Source organism: the organism of the source record quoted next, unplaced genomic scaffold, assembly GCF_019419815.1.
Source record: "Pyrus x bretschneideri cultivar Hongxiangsu unplaced genomic scaffold, Pyrus_bretschneideri_v1 Contig17, whole genome shotgun sequence".
NCBI lineage: Eukaryota > Viridiplantae > Streptophyta > Magnoliopsida > Rosales > Rosaceae > Pyrus > Pyrus x bretschneideri.
Genome location: NW_025999468.1, coordinates 5,522,080 through 5,540,470, shown reverse-complemented (window position 1 = coordinate 5,540,470; position 18,391 = coordinate 5,522,080). Strand labels below are relative to the sequence as shown.

Below are 18,391 nucleotides of genomic sequence, written 5' to 3'. Positions count from 1 at the left end.
AGAGAGGCAACTGGATATATGTCCATTGGCGGATTCACGAGTTGAATTTTGGGGATTTTGATGTTACAGTTAAAAAAAAAAAATAAATAAATAGACTAAGCGCAAAGCATGAAAAAAATTGTAGTTAATTCACGGAAGCTTTTCATAGAATACTTCTGGGGTTTGTTGTCGTCAGTCGAATAATGTTGTGGATATGTCAATAGATATTGACATTTGCTGATGCAACCTGATGAGTACTATCGAGAGCACGTGTCGAGTGTTATCGATGCAACCTGTCTAGTGCTGTTGAGATATTCTTATCAGGCATTACATCAAACATTTAGTTGACACAAAAAGAATTTATACTATACATTCGGAGGACCTTCACATGCATATTTTTCGGCCTCCAATTGGTACTGTGACCATCTTTTTTCCAATGTACATCCGCTCTTGTATATATTTATATATATATATATATATATATAGAGAGAGAGAGAGAGAGAGAGAGAGAGAGTAGGCACAAGGCTGGCTGTTTGTTTGTAACTAAACCGTCAATTAAAATCAAGGGTTACAAAATGAAAACAAAAGGTTAAAAACTAGCAGCCACTACCAAACCACCCCGGCCACCTCCTGTCTTTCTTCTTCCCCTGTAAAAACAACCTGCTAGGGAATACGATCCTATTCGGATACTCTTTGTGAGAATTCCAGTGATTATTTTATAGTGTCCGTTCATTTGTCATCATGCGATCAGAAATCATTTTAAATTTTTTTTATTTAAAATTAAATACAAATAGTAACTGATAAAAACTAATGATCAAGCACGACATATGATGATCAAACACGATGAAATAATTTCCGGAAATTTCGCGAAGAGAATCCAGAGAGGATTCTCGTTCCTCAACCAGCTCCCTACCCACCAGAATCATGACCCAGCCACCCAATGGGATTATAGAGTCTATGGTGGACCCATGGAAAAAACAAAGAAATAAAAAGTATATTTCGTTATATGTCACAAAAAATGTAAAATCTGTAAAGCTAAAACAAGAAAATGTCACAAAAATGTCTCATGAGCTTCATTGCATGTCTTCTTATTGCATCTGGCAACTAAAATGTCACAAAAATGTAAATTTTAGATCGTTGTCTAGTTCTTAGGAGACATTTACGAAATAAGAAGAATGCAAATTACCTTCTGCATTTACATTTTTTTTTTATGACTTCTCTACTCAAAATTAATGTTTTGAAATATTATTTTTCCTTTTCCCCTAATACACCATTATAATTAATATAATAAATTAAAAACAAAATAACCGCTCGCTCAATCTTGTTCCCAAACATTTCTCAGTCGCGCCCTCCGCGAAAGCCATGGTCAAGAATGGTGCTTTGAGATGATGGCGGACTTTGGCACTGATTGAGGTGAATATCTTAATACTCGTTTGAAAATACTTTTAAACTAGTTGAAAATTGTAGACATCGAAATTTCGGTGAAACAAATGTTCACCAACGTATTAAAGTTTTGACGTGTCAGGGCATACATGGCATACGCCACGTGTCGTACAAATTGTACACATGGCATGTGACTCAACCAAATAGAAAGAAATACCCTTGGATGATTAAACAAGTTTTTCTTCTCAATTTGGGCAATGACAAGGTAAGCACATTTCAATCCATTACGGATCAAAGCAAGTTTTTCTCATTTGGGCAATGACAAAGCAAGTACATTTCAAGTTTAAAATTGTATTAAGTGGGAAATTAGGCCATAAATAAGACCACTTCAAATTCAATATTGCATTAAGTGGAAAATTAGGCCATTTGTTAGACCACTTCAATTTCAATATTGCATTAAGTGAGAAAATTAGGTAATAGTGCTTGGGTGGGAAAATTTTGTGGTGGTAATTCACTCTCAAAGCCTATAAATAGGCTTCTCCATCAAGAGGAAAAAAACCAATTCACAAATACATTTCTCTACTCCCAAAATGGAAGAGAATACTCCTCACACATCCAAAAACCTTGAAGCCTTAAGTTCTAAAGCTCTCAAGAAAGGATCAAGAAAGCACTCTTCGTTTTTCGTCAAATCCTCCTTCAAGATCAAGCCCAACGGCCCTTTAAGAACTTCCACCAACTCAAGATCAAGCCCCGACGGCCCTTGAAGAAAGTATTCATTGTTCATCATCCGTTCATCCTAAGATCAAGCCCCAACGGCCCTTTGGATCAATAACATCAACAAATACACACACCAAAACCTTGAAGCCTTAAGTTCTAAAGCTCTCAAGAAAATCCCGAAGGATCAAGAAAGCACTCTTCGTTCTTCGTCAAATCCTCCTTCAAGATCAAGCCCCAACGACCCTTGAAGAACTTCCACCAACTCAAGATCAATCCCCGACGGCCCTTGAAGAAAGTGTTCATTGTTCATCATCCGTTCATCCTAAGATCAAGCCCCAACTGCCCTTTGGATCAACAACATCAACAAATACACACACCAAAACCTTGAAGCCTTAAAATTCTAAAGCTCTCAAGAAAATCCCGAAGGATCAAGAAAGCATTCTTCGTTCTTCGTTCTTCGTCAAATCCTCCTTCAAGATCAAGCCCCAACGGCCCTTGAAGAACTCTTATTCTTCAAGATCAAGCCCAACGCCCCTTGAAGATCCATTCATCAACTGTTCATCCTAAGATCAAGCCCCAACGACCCTTTGGATCAACAACCTCAACAAACATATACATCCATTCTTCAAGAACAAGCCCAACCCCCCTTGAAGATCCGTTCATCCAAGATCAAGCCCCGACGGCCCTTGGATCAATAAACAAATCCACACATCCATTCTTCAAGATCAAGCCCAAAAGCCCTTGAAGAAACTTACAACTGTTCATCCAAGATCAAGCCTCGACGGCCCTTGGATCAATAAATCTACATCTTACGGAGATAGAATCAGATGATCAAATTACAAAGAGATCGTAACCCCAAAATCATTAAACATAAAAAATATTATTTTGTACACGTATTCTTGTTTCTTGTTTTCAAGAATTTTCAGTGTTCACAAAAATACTTTTAGTGACGTACTGCACGATGCACCACTTAATATATTTTTTCAAAAAGCATTTGCTTTTACGTGATTTATTTGTATTTTTATTAAAAAATTGATTTCAAAAACATATTTATAAAAAACGTTTTTAATTATTTTAACAATATTATTTAAAAATGCATTTCCAACAGTTGAGTTCAGAGTTTGTCGTTGAAGTCCACATTTCAAGTAAAGCTCAATGGACACTACACTCCGCCAATCCCCGGAGCCGGACACCCAAACCCCACTACTGGACGACGTCGTCGACGGTGCCGTTGACCACAAGGGCCGCCCTGTTCATAAATCCAGATTAGGCGGCTGGCGTTCCGCTTGGTTTATAATCGGTGAGCACCGCACTGCACTGAATCGAATCAAATCAAATATCATTAATTTTGTTTCAAGCTTAAATTAAATTAATTGGTGATTAGTAATAAATAAATTATGATTAGATAAGTGTCGTGAAGTTTTGATCTGAATATTTTCAGGGGTGGAGGTGGCGGAGACGTTTGCGTACGGTGGAATCTGCTCCAACCTTATCACGTTTCTGACGGGGCCTTTGGGGCAGTCCACCGCCACAGCGGCTGAGATTGTCAACATGTGGGACGGAACGGCGTCGTTGGTTACTTTACTCGGAGCCTTTGTCGCTGATTCTTTTCTTGGACGCTACCGCACTGTTGTTTTTGCTTCTCTACTCTACATTTTGGTACTTGCCTCTCTCTCTCTCTACATTTTGGCACGTGACCAAGTTGCCTTAATCCTGGTCGTATTGTCCTGTGTGGTGGAATCGCTAAATGAGGTTAGGGGGGGTGTTGGAATCCTAAATCGGTGGGTGGTTTAAATATGATTTTCCCACTTTAGTTAATATCGGGGTTTTTTGTAGTAAAACATTATATCTGACGGATTAGGCAGGTGATAAAGTTGGAGATAGTATTGGTGGAGAAATTTTTAGTTATGACGGGAATATAAGTAGTACACCACATTTTAATAGAAGTGGTGGAAAATTTTATTTTTTAAGTTATTAACTTTTTTGCGCACATATCACACCATTTGTATAGTGACACGTGGTGTACTGTCCCGTATACAGATCACACTGAAAAATCTCTAGTATTGATGTTGGTAAAATAGGGTCCACAAGTCCGCTGATCCAAAAATCCAACACTGATCACATTCACCCCATTTGTTGGAAATATATTTTGGGAAATTAGCTGAAGTGCTGGGATTTGCAAATGTCAATTGTTTAAGTGAACAAAATCAAATAGTGGACAGACATTATCGATAAAATTCCGAAAAGTGATCATTTCAGTAATTTGGATTTGTAATTTTGTAAGTTACGAAAAAAAATATTAATTAAAGCTTGAATTCATGAGGAGCCAAGCAAATGGTTAATTAATTTCAAGAAATAGAGATGTACAAAATCAACTTCCAATTTCCAAGCGAATTGAACGATGCTATGAGATTAGCCATCAAGAAAAGGAGTTGGAATCAGATTTTTGACCTTGTTGTATTCGTCGTAATACAACAAGGTCAAAAATAACTAATTAGAGTTGAATGGAAGATGGTTAAGTCGAGATTTTAGCTATTTGGGATGCCAAATAGTAGGTGTTTAGTAAATCTTTACAACGCCACATGTTTTAGTTGTATTAGTTCATGCAGGAAGTAAGTATATGATGTAGGACAAGAAGGGGGTATTTTCTTAGGAAGAAAAATTAGAAAAATGGGTTCGAGTCAAGAGCAGGGAGGAAACGTTTAAAGATGGAAATCATGTACATCAATTCAAATGGAACAAATTCCCATTTAGCTTTCTTGAAGGTTTTAAGGTTTTAGCCAAAAAGAAGAGACACAGTTGTTCAACCATCCATGTCTGCCAATAGGTGATTAGAAATTTAGAACATTAATAACAACAACAAAGTCTTTTCCCACTAAGTGGGGAGCCTTTTCCCACTAAGTGGGGTTGGCTATATGAATCCTAGAACGCCATTGCGCTCGGTTCTGTGCCACGTCTTCCGTTAGGTCCAAGTACTAGAGTCTCTTCCAAAGTCTTCCTAGGTCTTCCTCTACCCCTTCAGCCCTGAACCTTTGTCCCGTAATCACATCTTCTAACCAGAGCGTTAGTAAGCCTTCGTTTCATATGTCCAAACCACCGTAACCGATTTTCTCTCATCTTTTCTTCAAATTTAGAACATTAATCCAGAAAAATAAAATAAAATAATTATATATAAAAATAATAATAAAAAAAAAAGTTCATTTGAGGTTCGATTTGTTATAGGTAACTCACCCTTTATATTTGACATGGGAGTTGGTACTTTTTCAGTTTGCTACTTGGGTTGCTACTTCCGTTGGAGAGGGCTTTTATCTAGCATAGCAAAATGGAATTTTTTTTATCTTGCTTTCGAAATTGGCTACTAACTCACTAGGTTTTGCAGAAAATGAATGTGCTTTATTGATCTTAACTTTCTTTGGCCTGATTAGTTGATTTTGGGTGAGGAGTAAGTGTGAGCTCAGTTTGGTGTGGGGGAGGTGAGAGAGCTGATGTTGCGAGGTAGAGGAGAGGCATGATGTTGGTTTTATAAACCAGCTCAAAATGATGTTGTTTTGGGACTGGGATAGTTTCAAACATCAAACAAAATAAAATAACGCGAAGACTGCACTTTTTGTGGAAAGAAAATGTCCAGCGTAATGCACACCTTACGGAAAATTTCCCATGAGCTTAGCCCCCAGCCGGTTCTCGCTTTTTTTGGTCTGGCTTACAGGGATGTTGTTTCAAAACACAGCATAAAGAACTTAGAAGAGTAAAACAAGAAAACTCTTCAGATTCATTGATATTTTTACTTCTCCTTATGGTGGACAGAGTTCCTAAGAAATGATTGGTTATTATTCTTCAGATATAATTAGGGATGCAAGTTTGAGTGTTTTCTTTGTACATCTTGCTGTCTGAATGCTATCATTTTGGACCTAAATTGAAACAGGGACTTGGCTTGTTGACCCTGTCCGCCGTGCTTTCTTCGTCTGAGATCCAAGTAGTATTCTTCTTCTCCCTATATCTAGTAGCTGTTGCACAAGGTGGACACAAGCCTTGCGTTCAGGCATTTGGAGCTGATCAGTTTGATGTGTCAGATCGAGAGGAGTGCAAAGCCAAAAGCTCATTCTTCAATTGGTGGTATTTTGGTATATGCGCAGGTACCTCAATGACACTTACCGTATTGACCTACATACAGGACAATTTGAGTTGGGTTCTGGGTTTTGGAATTCCCTGTATTGTAATGGTCTTTGCACTTTTACTTTTCTTGCTCGGAACTAGAACATATCGGTATAGCAGTAAAGGGGATGAAGAAAGCCCATTTGTAAGAATTGGAAAGGTGTTCGTTGCTGCTTTAAGGAACTGGCGAACTACTCCTTTAGCAGTAACTTCTGAAGAGAAATCTCGCGGTACCTTGCCTCACAAGAGTTCTGAACAATTCAGGTAAGAGAGCTAACTGTCAGCATATTTACTTCGCTATAGAAAGGAACAGTCGAGTCTGTCTAGAACATTAACTTGCCCTCATTAATTCACAAGTTACTCTCACACAACCTGACTGTGATTTCAGCTAAGAAACTCCTATGATGTGATGTACTGACAGGTTCCTCGATAAAGCATTGCTTGCACCGGATGATTTGAAGGAAAACAGAAAGGTGTGTACCATCGTTGACGTTGAAGAAGCAAAGGCTGTTCTTAGGCTTTTTCCAATATGGGTTACATGCTTGGCGTATGCTGTTGTGTTTGCACAGAACTCCACTTTCTTCACCAAGCAAGGTGCCACCATGGACAGAACAATTATGTCTGGCTTTGATATACCACCCGCTTCACTACAGACTTTCATCAGCATTACCATCGTCATCTTCGTTCCCATTTATGATCGCATTTTTGTTCCAACTGCTAGAGCTTACACCAGGAAACCCTCTGGAATTACAATTCTGCACAAAGAATTGGAACGGGGATGTTCATATCTATTATTTCCATGGTAATTGCAGCCCCAGTTGAGATGAAAAGGCTCAAAACTGCCAAAGACTATGGTCTGCTTGGTACACCAAGTGCCACAGTTCCAATGAGCGTCTGGTGGTTGGTTCCTCAGTACTTGTTGGCCGGACTGGCTGATTTTTTTCACGATGGTCGGTCTGCAAGAGTGTTTTTACGATCAGGTGCCAAATGAACTGAGAAGTGTAGGACTCGCCCTCTATCTCAGCATCTTCGGCGTGGGAAGCTTCCTAAGTAGCTTCCTTATTTCCGCCATTGATGACGCAACCAGTTTAGAAGGCGAAAGTAGCTGGTTTTCGAATAATCTTAACCGTGCACATCTTGATTACTTCTATTGGCTACTTGGTGGAATCAGTGTGGTACAATTGCTTGTCTACCTCTACTTTGCAAAATCGTACATTTACAAATCCCACGCCCTGTAAGTTCTGTCGTTGTTCTTAGCAAAATTCCGAGGAGTATACACTTACAATTTGAATACAATGTTCGACCCATCACAGCCGTCGATTGTAAATCTGAAATGCGAATCTGTATGATTTTAAATTTACTGTGTATAATTCATTCCAGATGGAGGAATCTAGGGAAAAGTTGCATTGCATTTGCATTAGTTCTTTTTTTGGTTGAATAAGATGCTATATTACATAGGATAGTCCAAAAATCTATATGAACTCAAACATGACTATCAAGAACTAAAGTCGCATCCTTATTAAAAGGCACGTTGCAAGACTCCTCGTATTAACCATATAGACCCACCATTTTTTTTAAATTGATTAGTTCGACACTTGAATATTGTAAAAACATTAGTTCGACGCTTTCATTTTTGCTTATCACCTTCAGTGGTAGTAATACTCATCATCCTACTTATTACCATCGGATAAGTTTAAATTTAATATTTGTATCCATCCACCATACAAATCTCGAAATTTAAGTTAATCCAATTATGATAAATAGTGAACATCATCATCCCTTAGAATGACGAGCATAAATAATCCTTAGGCGGCTTACTTGGACTAAATCCACATCATCTTTTGCAGAGTGGCACATGCATTTAATGGTTGACGCCCAATCAAGACTAGATTGGAGACAGTGTCAACATCCCAAAGCCATCAACTATTTAGCCTGAGTTACATAACTCGCAGTTTAGTTATGTTTGGGTGACCTAATTCTAAGTTCCAAGTGGTTGAAACAAAGATAATAAGAAATAGATTGCATCGCTGATAGCAAGATTTTACATTTGAATTACTTGAATAACACGTTCAATAGCAACTTATTCTCCCACATCCTGTAATCCCTAAGCCATCAACTATATGAGGTACTTAACTTGCACTTTTAGTCATGTTTGGGTGACCTAATTCTAAGTTTCAAGTGATTGAAGCTAAGTTAATAAGAAATAAATTGCACCACCGTCTAATGATATTTTTCTTCACTTGTTAGCAAAACGTTTTATTTTTGAATTACGTAAATAGCGCATTCAATACCAACTTATTCCTACATATTGTAATCCCTAATAATTGTTTTCTAGTGAGAGGTTTTAGCATCTCAAAGTAAAATTAATCTCCATACATAAATAAAAAAATTAAATCTTTTGCACATAAAATGAATGTGATTTCTCTGTAGGCCTCAATCAATAACTAACACGTGCTTACAAAAACAACTTTTCTTAGCTTGTTTCAAAAATTTAACACGTATCAATTATTGATTACGGCCACAGAGAATTCACGTCTATTTTCGGTGCAGGAGATTCGATCTCCCAAAAACAATCTAAACCTAAAAAACAAATTTAAAATTCTTTTGTTGACAAAAAGAAATAAAAAAAATTTAAGATTTTAAAATTCAAAAAGAAAGAAAGGGACAGCAAAGAACAACCAGCCAACGGCTTTAGCTTGCTTTTAGAAGCAAAACTGATAGACCCGGGAGGGGGTCCCGCCACGCCCCCAAAATGACAAGACTGGCACTGCCTCTGGCAGAAGGCGTCACCACGTATATCCGTTGCGGGCGGCTCGATCGATGTTCTCAAGGTTTCCTTCCATATTTATTATTTTCTAATAAATTTAAAAATATAAAAAAAACCTACACAAAATTTACAAGACATTGTTCTTGATCCTATGACAGCCTGTTATATCAACGGAATCCATATTCTCATCGGATTCTCTTTACGAGAATTTTAAGAATGTATTAATTTTATCTGTTCATCATATATCGGATGAGAAATTATTTTAAATATTTTTATTTAAAATTAAACATTAATTATATTAAAAAAAACTGATATCACGATATACGATTAGCGAACACGATTCATGAATCTGAAAAAGATCCTGTTGGGTATCAACGCCTACTAACAACGCGACACGTGTACTGAGAGGACCACGGTGTTACCTTTGTCTGAAGGTTCCGAGGTGTTAATCTTTCTTGACAGCTTTGTCATCTATGCCATCATATTCTTTAGGGAATAAAATCTTTGAAGAGGAGGAAGAGGGATATTTCTGTTTCTTGTTTTTTTTTTTTTTTTTTTTTTTTTTTTTTTTTTTTTTTTATCATAGAATTAGAGAGGCCGGAGAGGAGATTAGCAACCTACACCTGACATCGTATCTTTATTTAGTAAAAGGACGATGAGATCGATTAACCAGACAGATAAAAAAAATTCATCGACGCGTAACATTTTAATTCAATAATATAATAATATATGAAAAAAAACTTTGCACTTGATAGTGTACAATGAGTAATGCAACATTTACCATCTATTTGTATCATCATCAGTATTATTTATCTAGCAGAGCCTACTAACACATGTGAATCATATGTTTACTAGAGAGATAATGCAAATGATGGTAAGCATATTATTTTTGTTGTATAATTATTCACGAGATTCAAACTTAAAAAATAACAAATAAACTGACATCAGACTCGCTATCTATAAAATTCAAATCTACCTCTTAATTATAATAAACTCGTTTTATGTAAGTTATTGTCAGATAAGAGAGGAGTATAATGATGTTTTGAAAATGTTGATAACACATCTCATAAAACGTGCTTAGCGGCTTCTGAAATTTCATTTCAGGGGACATTTTGTGTGGGTTGTGTGCGCGGCCCATTGTTTTGAAAAATCCGACGGCTTTTGGGAACTATTTAATTTGTGAAATCATTAAAATTTTCAAGGGAAAGAGAAAGAAAATTGTGAGAGGAGATGAATTGACAAATGAATCATTTCGTGACAACCATACCCCCAATCATCTTATCTCTTTATTTGGATAGAAATGATAAGTGAACTTTCTTAAAAGTAAGATTATTTATAGATTTTCTATTTTTTCACAGTTTAACGTCAATTTTTATGTTAACGTTATAAAACACTGTATTAAAACATGAGGTTATAGAAAATTTATGAAAGTCTCAGTTCTGAGATAGCCCCTTAACATTTCTCTTATTTGGGTTAATGTTTAAGATTTTTTTTTTAAAAAAAATATAAAAAAGGGCCCTTGCATCAATTAGTCGCGACTCTACCAACTTTCTCCACAAATTGAGGATTAAAGGGCTCCATCCTTGCATTGCATGTGCATTCACCAACAAAAGAGAAATAAAACGGAAAGAAAAAGCAGCCCTTCCTTGTTCATTTTTATCACAATTCACAATTCACAGTCCTATCATGTTTTTAATTTAAAATCAATAAGCTTTAATTTCACATTTTTGCAATGATCAAAGGGGACGGATCCATGATGTTATGTTTTTAATTTAAAATCAATAAGCTTTAATCTCACATTTTTGTAATGATTAAAGGGGGCGGATGTATGAAACCATTTTCTTTACGCAATTTTGTATACATGTTTTTGTGGGATCCAATTCATAATGTATTTTAATGATCCAAATCGTCTCATCGTTTAGAATATCATTCATAGACCGTCGTTGCAACAAATTAAACAAATCCCAAACATTTAGACATTCATTTGTAGTAAAGAAAATTGACGAATATGGTTCTACAAATAAACCCTAAAAACATATGTAAAAGTTGTTTAAAAAAAGTAGCGTTACGGATCTATCTCCATGATTAAATAGTGGTACACAACTTTTTATTTTTAGAAAAAACGGCTAGTATATTATTATGTGGAGTACTAATATGCTAATTTTATGCACGTGATTTAGTAATACTATGTAACGTAATGACAAACTAATGTTCAAACTCGAAAATTTCTCATACGACTGAAATAAATGCTTTTCTTTACTAAAAATTGTAAGCAAAAAGAAAAAAAAAACGGCAACCTATAAAGACTAAACGTAAGATGACTTTATCCATTTAGGATAGTGAAAGATAAAGCTTTTCTTTTCCCTTTTGTTCAACAAAGTGGAAAGGGAAGGGTTGATGTCTTTGGTGTGAGGGTAGAAATTAGAACGTTCTATCACTTAAAAGATTATGTTATATTTCTTTAAATAATATGTATGCACACATTTAATATTTATTTACTTATATTCATGCGTCCTCGGTTTAAAATTTTTTGATCTACTAAATTATTGTAAAAGTTATGAACTCTCCATCTTCATAATAATAATAAATTTACAAAAAAAAATATTTATCTATTTATATAGGTAAGTAAGGTAACCTCTAAAAAAAATCAAATAATAATTCATATATATTGAACAAATTGCAGTGCCATCGACCTCAGGTCCTATTGGATTTAAAGCATAAATAATGGAAATTTATTTTATTTTAAATCATTGTTTTATCAAGGCTATTTTTATTGAAAATTTTAAATACAACAAAATCGGGGAGGTAGACATAGTCTAAAAACATAATGACCTAACCAAGATTAAAGTTTTCAAAATTATTAATGCTCATAAAAGTCAGATGTAGTACCTTTATTTATTTTTAAATAAAAAGATAAATATCACTAAACTGACATCCTTCTTCTTATCACAACCGATTCTTAATAATCTTAGATGATTGCCCTTAAGAGATATAACATAAAGTGCAATAGAATTTCCCAACTTTTTTTTTATTTGGTTTTTCTTAAAAGGGAACTCACTTAGTAGATTCGTTACGTCAATTTACTATTTTGAAGGTTGATAAGATTTACATAAGCATTTAAACTTTTTTCTGATCGCCATTGTATGATTTATCAATACTAAAAATCAACTTCAAAACATGTTGTATTAAATACAGATTTGAAATTCGTTCCCAACCATTGAATCAGTTTACAATAATTTAATAAATTTGAACTTGTCACACCAAATAGAATAACTTGAATGAGAAGAGAAAAATATAAAAATGAACAAGAGGGCAGGGTTGACAGTGACATATGAGAAGAAGAAAGATCGACATTTAGACAAATTTGGGGCAAAGTACATTGGACTGGATATCTTAGGAAACAACAGTTAGAAAACTTACAGGGAGAGGGGTGGGCCCCACAGAACAAAGTGGTGTACTAGCTGGCGAACCGGTCTGACAGACTGGTTCTTTGCATAGACAACACCACCAACATCAACAACCATCCATCCAACCCCTCTCCCCACTCTCTCCTCTTCCCCCCTCAACACCCTCAACTTCCACTTCCCCCTCCCCCTTCTTAATCCCCCTCCCATCTCTCTCCTCTCTCAAACTCTCTCTCTCTCTCTCTCTCTCTCTCTCTCTAGATAATTAATTATTTGATATGGCTGAGGAACACCAGAAGCCTGAGGCTGCAGCTGCGCCAGAAGCACCACCATCCGAGGAAGTTGTCGTGGTGGCTGATGCCCCGCCTGCGGACAAGGCTGTGACCGAGAAAGAAGCGGTTCCGGTTCCAGAGCCGGAGGCCGAGGCAGAGAAGCCGGCTGTGACGACGACTGAGGAGGTGGAGGACAAAGCTGCCCCCAAGGCTGACGAGGATAAGAAAGTCATCGCTCAGTCGGTTTCTTTCAAGGAGGAGAGCTACGTTGTCGGGGAGCTTCCTGAGCCGCAGAAGAAGGCTCTTGACGAGCTGAAACAACTCATTAAGGAGACTCTTAACAAGCACGAGTTCACTGCCCCGCCGCCCACCAAGGAGGAGGTGAAGCCTGTGGTGGCGGCGACTGAGGAGAAAAAGGAGGAGGAGAAAACTGAAGAAGTACCACCCAAAGCTGAAGAAGAACCCAAAACGGAAGAAGCCTCCGCGTCCGTTACTGAAGCCAAAGAAGAAGCAAAAGCAGAAGCAGTAGAAGAAGCCAAAGAGGGAAAAAAACCAGAAGTAGAGGAAGAGACGGTGGTTGTGACGGAGACTGTGGTGGAGAAAGTTACAGAGACTGTTGATGATGACGGCGCCAAGACTGTGGAGGCGATTGAAGAGACCATCGTCGCAGTAGTCCCTGCTCCGGCTGCAGAGGAGGAAGCAGCCCCAGCTAAAGAGACCGAGGTGGCTGCTACAGAGGCCGCTCCCGCTGCTGCAGCTGCGGAGGAGACCAAAGCAGAAGCTGAGGCTCCAGCTAAGCCACCTGTCGCACCGGAGGAGGTGGACATATGGGGAATTCCGCTTCTGCGAGACGAAAGGAGCGACGTGGTTCTGTTGAAGTTCCTGAGGGCGAGGGATTTCAAGGTGAAGGAGGCGTTCACCATGATCAAGAACACCGTGCGGTGGAGGAAGGAGTGGGGCATCGAGGGGCTGCTGGAGGAAGATCTGGGAAGCCACTGGGACAAGGTGGTGTTCACTCATGGAGTCGACAAGAAAGGCCACCCTGTGTGCTACAACGTGTTCGGGGAGTTCCAGAACAAGGAGTTGTACCAGAATACTTTTACGGACGAAGAGAAGCGTTCCAAGTTCATCAAGTGGAGGATCCAGTTCTTGGAGAAGAGCATCAGAAAGTTCGACTTCAATCCGACCGGGATTTCGACCATCGTTCAGGTCAATGATCTCAAGAACTTTCCTGGGCTTTTCAACAGGGAGCACAATCAGGTCACCAACCAGGCCCTTCAGCTGCTTCAAGATAACTACCCTGAGTTTGTAGCCAAACAGGTACTCTACTTATTTACTTGTAGTAATTCATTTGTTTCATCTATATTCATTGTCTCGTCTTCTTGGCCACCTAGTCAATCGGATTTGATATCAGGAGTTCAGATTAATTGTGTAAACACTAAAAGCATGTTTATTTATTTTTCATATTTTATATCGAATCCAAAAATGAGCGACACATTTACTCATTCTCTTGTTCACCTGGTTAATCGGATTTGATATTAGAAGTTTATAACACTAAAAAGCATGTTCATTTTATTCTTCATATTTTAAATCAAATCCGAGGGTAAGTGACATGCATTCTTTGGTCACCTGATGACCCGAGTGAATATTTATGTGCTTAATGATCAAGTGAATTGAACTCGAATTTTGTGGGTTTGATTTTGTGAAGGTGTTTATCAATGTGCCATGGTGGTATCTTGCTTTTAATAGGATGATCAGCCCCTTCCTGACCCAGAGGACCAAGAGCAAGTTTGTATTTGCTGGTCCTTCCAAGTCTGCTGATACCCTTTTCAAGTAAATTAATTCCGTCCTTTTCAGTTCATTTGTCTCTAATTAGTAATTAATATTTCTAAATTAGAGAAAACATGATTACGCAGATATATAGGCCCAGAGCATGTGCCAGTCAAGTATGGTGGGCTAAGCAAGGAAGGTGTTGAAGGTGAGCACGAATTCACCACATCGGACCCTGTCACTGAGGTTACCGTCAAGCCAGCATCCAAGCACACCGTCGAAATCCCCGTGTCTGAGGTATGTTATCTTATTAGTAATTATTGTTTGTTATTTTATGTAAATTTGTTTGTATTAATTGTAAAAGTTTGTGTATTGGTGCAGTGTGGGGAGTTTTTGGTGTGGGAAGTGAGAGTACTAGGGTGGGAAGTGAGCTATGGAGCTGAATTCGTGCCAAGCGCGGAGGACAGCTACACCATAATCTTGCAGAAGACAAGGAAGGTTGGAGCAGCGGATGAGCCGGTGATCTCAAACACCTACAAGATTGGCGAGGCGGGCAAGGTTGTGCTCACCATCGATAACCAAAGCTCGAAGAAGAAGAAGCTCCTCTACAGGTCCAAGACCAAGCCCTCCGTAATCTGATTCAGCAAACAAACACATTCAACTCTATGCCTTAATTCATGCTCTCTCTCCGTTTCACCGGTGCTCGCTGCTTAGCTCTCAACACTTCCAATGAACAAATAGAAACACATTCATCTGCAGCAGAATAAACGACTCGTCTGATGTTTAAATACAGGGTTCATTTATTTATTTTCTTCTTCTGGTTGATATTTGTTTTTGTTCTTGCATTGTATGTGCCTGAAGGTTTTTTTATTTTTTATTTTTATTCATATTTGTTTTAGTGAATGGGGTTTGTCGTAATTTTAGTTTTTGGATTGTAAACAATAGTGAAAGATGATGGATGATGAATCTTTGATGTGCTGTCTGCTGTGATGGGGGAAACATTTGACAGCATATGGTTATGTCTGCTGTGATGTGGCTGTAAAATTATAGATTCTGTGTAAATTTGGTCCCCTCCCCTCCCTTCTCTTTATGTTTTTTATCTGTTCAGTTCTGGTCCTTGCAGCTGTTGTCAGTATATTTGTGGGGTTCACTGTGTAATATTTTTAACGGTTCAATTCGAATTGATTGTCATTAGGTTTTTCCTTAGAGGTCATGCCTTCCAAAAGTTATTTATATTTGTAATCATATGTTGGTTGGATTAAGTGTTTAGGGTTTTATTGTGTGGTCTTATAAGTAAGTTGGATTTTTCATGTTTTCCAATTATTTATAGTGAAACTTTAACTTTCTTTAAGATAATCTATCTATGAATTATATTCTAAAAGATAAACGGTTCGATTATTCAAAATTCAACTTTTTCGAATTTGTGATTCATGTATAAAGGAATTTTCAACACATTTGCATATAAAAATCTCATCAGTGCGTGCAAATGCATCATTACTTATGCTAAACTTGGCAGCAAACTTTTTCTCGTCCCATGAGTAAATTGGATGAAAGAAATGAGAAAGGATTAAGGTTGCGTTTGGTGTGCAAAAAAGAATTTACAGGAAAGATTTCTCATGTTTTTTTTTCTTCGGAAGAAAATGCAAAATTACTCTCTTATGTTAGGCAACAATAGGAAGTACCTTTTATGAAGGATATAATGGTCATTTAAAATTATCAATGAGACCATATTTGTCATAAAAAGATGGTAATCGATAGTATTTTTTGGTTTCCCCGAGAGACTAAAAAATACTAAAAATCATTTTCCAAACCTGAATTCACGATACATGAAAAAGGACAACATTTTTTCGTTCCCAAACCACCAGCCCCCCTCCCCCCCCCCCCCCCCCCCCCTCTCTTTCTCCCCTTTCCCTCCCTCATACGACATATTTAATGTATTTTATATGATTTTTTGATATTTTGAGAACAATGAACATAAATTTAGAAGTTTTATTTTACAATGTTTTGCTTTGATAACTATTTTAAAATACTAATAACAGCTCGTTTGGTTAATAACAAAAAAAAAAAATCGTTATTTAACCATTCTACTACCAAAAAAAAAAAAAAACCAAAAATTAAATATGAGTTAGGAGAAATTTTTCTTTGTGATCGGAACACGAGTGGTACAACACGTATTTTTATATAAGTGATAGAAAATTTTAATATTTAAGTTATTAACTTTTTAACACACATATATCATCATTTGTATAGTGACACATGGTGTACTATCCCGTGTTCTGATTACACAAAAAAATCTCTCAAGAGTTTGGACCACTTTGTTGATTTCTTGGGCAGCGTTTTCGAGGTAAATAAAAACATCTTGGTACCAAACAATTCGAATTATAGGTTGGAGTGACTTGGACCATTTTGTTCGTCAACAATTGTTTACTAATGTCACGCTCCTTTGTTACAAAAAAGGATCATCTACGGGTCCGTTCCATCAAATTCTTCCCATCAAATAATTTAGATCCTTAAAATTTAATTCAACGGTTAAAGTTATTATAATTTTTAAAATGAGCATCTATTTGTAATCGTTATATCAAATTTTAAGGTTTCGAATTAATTGATGAAGATGATTTAGTGGAAAAGGATCCGCCCTTTATTACAAATGCCAAAATTGCACGCGCATTTATAGGTTACGCACATTTTTCTAACACAGTTTAATATATTTTTTAAGGTATACTTCATAATATATTTTAAAGATTCAACTATTTATTTTTAGAAATCTGTAATTAGTACTTTAAAAAGTTTATTTTCTACTCTTGATAAATGTATTTTTCTTTTTAATTACATAAAATTTGAAGTGCAAAATAAAATTTTTAGAGTGCTAATAGCAATTCCCTAATTATAAGGCCTTTTCAAAAGTTGTCCCTACTAGGAGTTACCAAAATTTGAATTCATATTTATCATTAAATAAATGGTAGTCATTTTTTTAGCGTTTCGTTTTAGAATCGTATTCGTTTATTTATTTTTCGCTATAAATGATGTTTTAATAATTGTGAATTTGTATAGGTGTATATGAATGAAGAATTTAAATATAACAGTTCGAATTCTTAAAAAAAGTTACAAAATGAAAACTAAAAGAAAGTGTGTCAAAAGATGTGTAAAAAGGACGCGAGTCCTCCAATTTTGACCCTATAAACATATTGCGGCGGCATATTAGATACCATTGAGAAAAAAAAGGGAAAGGAAAAAGGTACGTAGATCGAGGTACCAAGAGGAGGACCAGTGATTGCATATTTTTTTTTTTTTTAACAAACGATAATATTTATACTAATGAATGAGGGAGTGAGCTAAGTTTTACAATGAGCTTGACATAATAATATGGTTCAACTTCGATTTTGACGAGAATCGAATTTAAGATCTCTTATTTACAAATAAAAAGAAATACTATTAAAATATAGTATTAAGTGACGCCAACAATTGCACTTAGCTCTCCAGTCATAGATGGTACATACATGGGAACAAGGCTTGCAAATATTGGTAACATTTATGATACCTTTCCGTCATTGGTTTATAAATTTTCTCTTTTTAGTACACTGGATATCAAGTGATATCATTAATTTACACTAAGGGAAAAGAAGAATGGTTTAAACAATAAAAAAATAAAAAATCCCAATTACCTAGATAATTTACGACTTGCTTGTTTATAAATTTTTGTTCACGTTTTTTTTTTTTTCAAACAATATAAATTTTAGTTTACTTTTAAAAGGAAAAATGGTGAGAGGGTGAGAGTTGACAGTAATTTAGGCAGTAATCAATCACTTTTGCACGAATGCAAAGCCAAAGCGTTAGAGGATCTCCAAATGAGATTTCAAATTTAAAACATTAGATTTCAATTTGATGGTTGACTTGGTAATTTGATATATTATTAATATTTTTCTTCCAACTGATATGCTAAAATTTAT

General features: G+C 36.5%; 1 protein-coding gene and 1 pseudogene across 1 annotated transcript; both read left to right on the top strand.

The window, feature by feature from the left end:
* The first annotated feature begins 3,160 nt into the window (after positions 1 to 3,160).
* LOC103967763 lies at positions 3,161 to 7,642 on the top strand (annotated as a pseudogene).
* A 4,928-nt stretch (positions 7,643 to 12,570) lies between these two features.
* LOC103967755 (patellin-3) lies at positions 12,571 to 15,506 on the top strand. Its single transcript, XM_009381059.2, has 4 exons — positions 12,571 to 13,994; positions 14,383 to 14,507; positions 14,591 to 14,741; positions 14,826 to 15,506. The coding sequence occupies exons 1-4, from the start codon at positions 12,681 to 12,683 to the stop codon at positions 15,081 to 15,083; spliced, it is 1,848 nt and encodes a 615-aa protein (XP_009379334.2). The 5' UTR covers positions 12,571 to 12,680; the 3' UTR covers positions 15,084 to 15,506.
* The last annotated feature ends 2,885 nt before the right edge of the window (positions 15,507 to 18,391 follow it).

What these genes read in the sequence shown, in the direction of transcription:
- LOC103967755 (XM_009381059.2), top strand. Translation starts at nt 12,681, where the DNA reads ATGGCTGAGGAACACCAGAAGCCTGAGGCTGCAGCTGCGCCAGAAGCA. An exon ending in CTGAGTTTGTAGCCAAACAG is followed by an intron (nt 13,995 to 14,382) that starts GTACTCTACTTA and finishes GATTTTGTGAAG; the next exon opens with GTGTTTATCAATGTGCCATG. An exon ending in TCGAAATCCCCGTGTCTGAG is followed by an intron (nt 14,742 to 14,825) that starts GTATGTTATCTT and finishes GTATTGGTGCAG; the next exon opens with TGTGGGGAGTTTTTGGTGTG.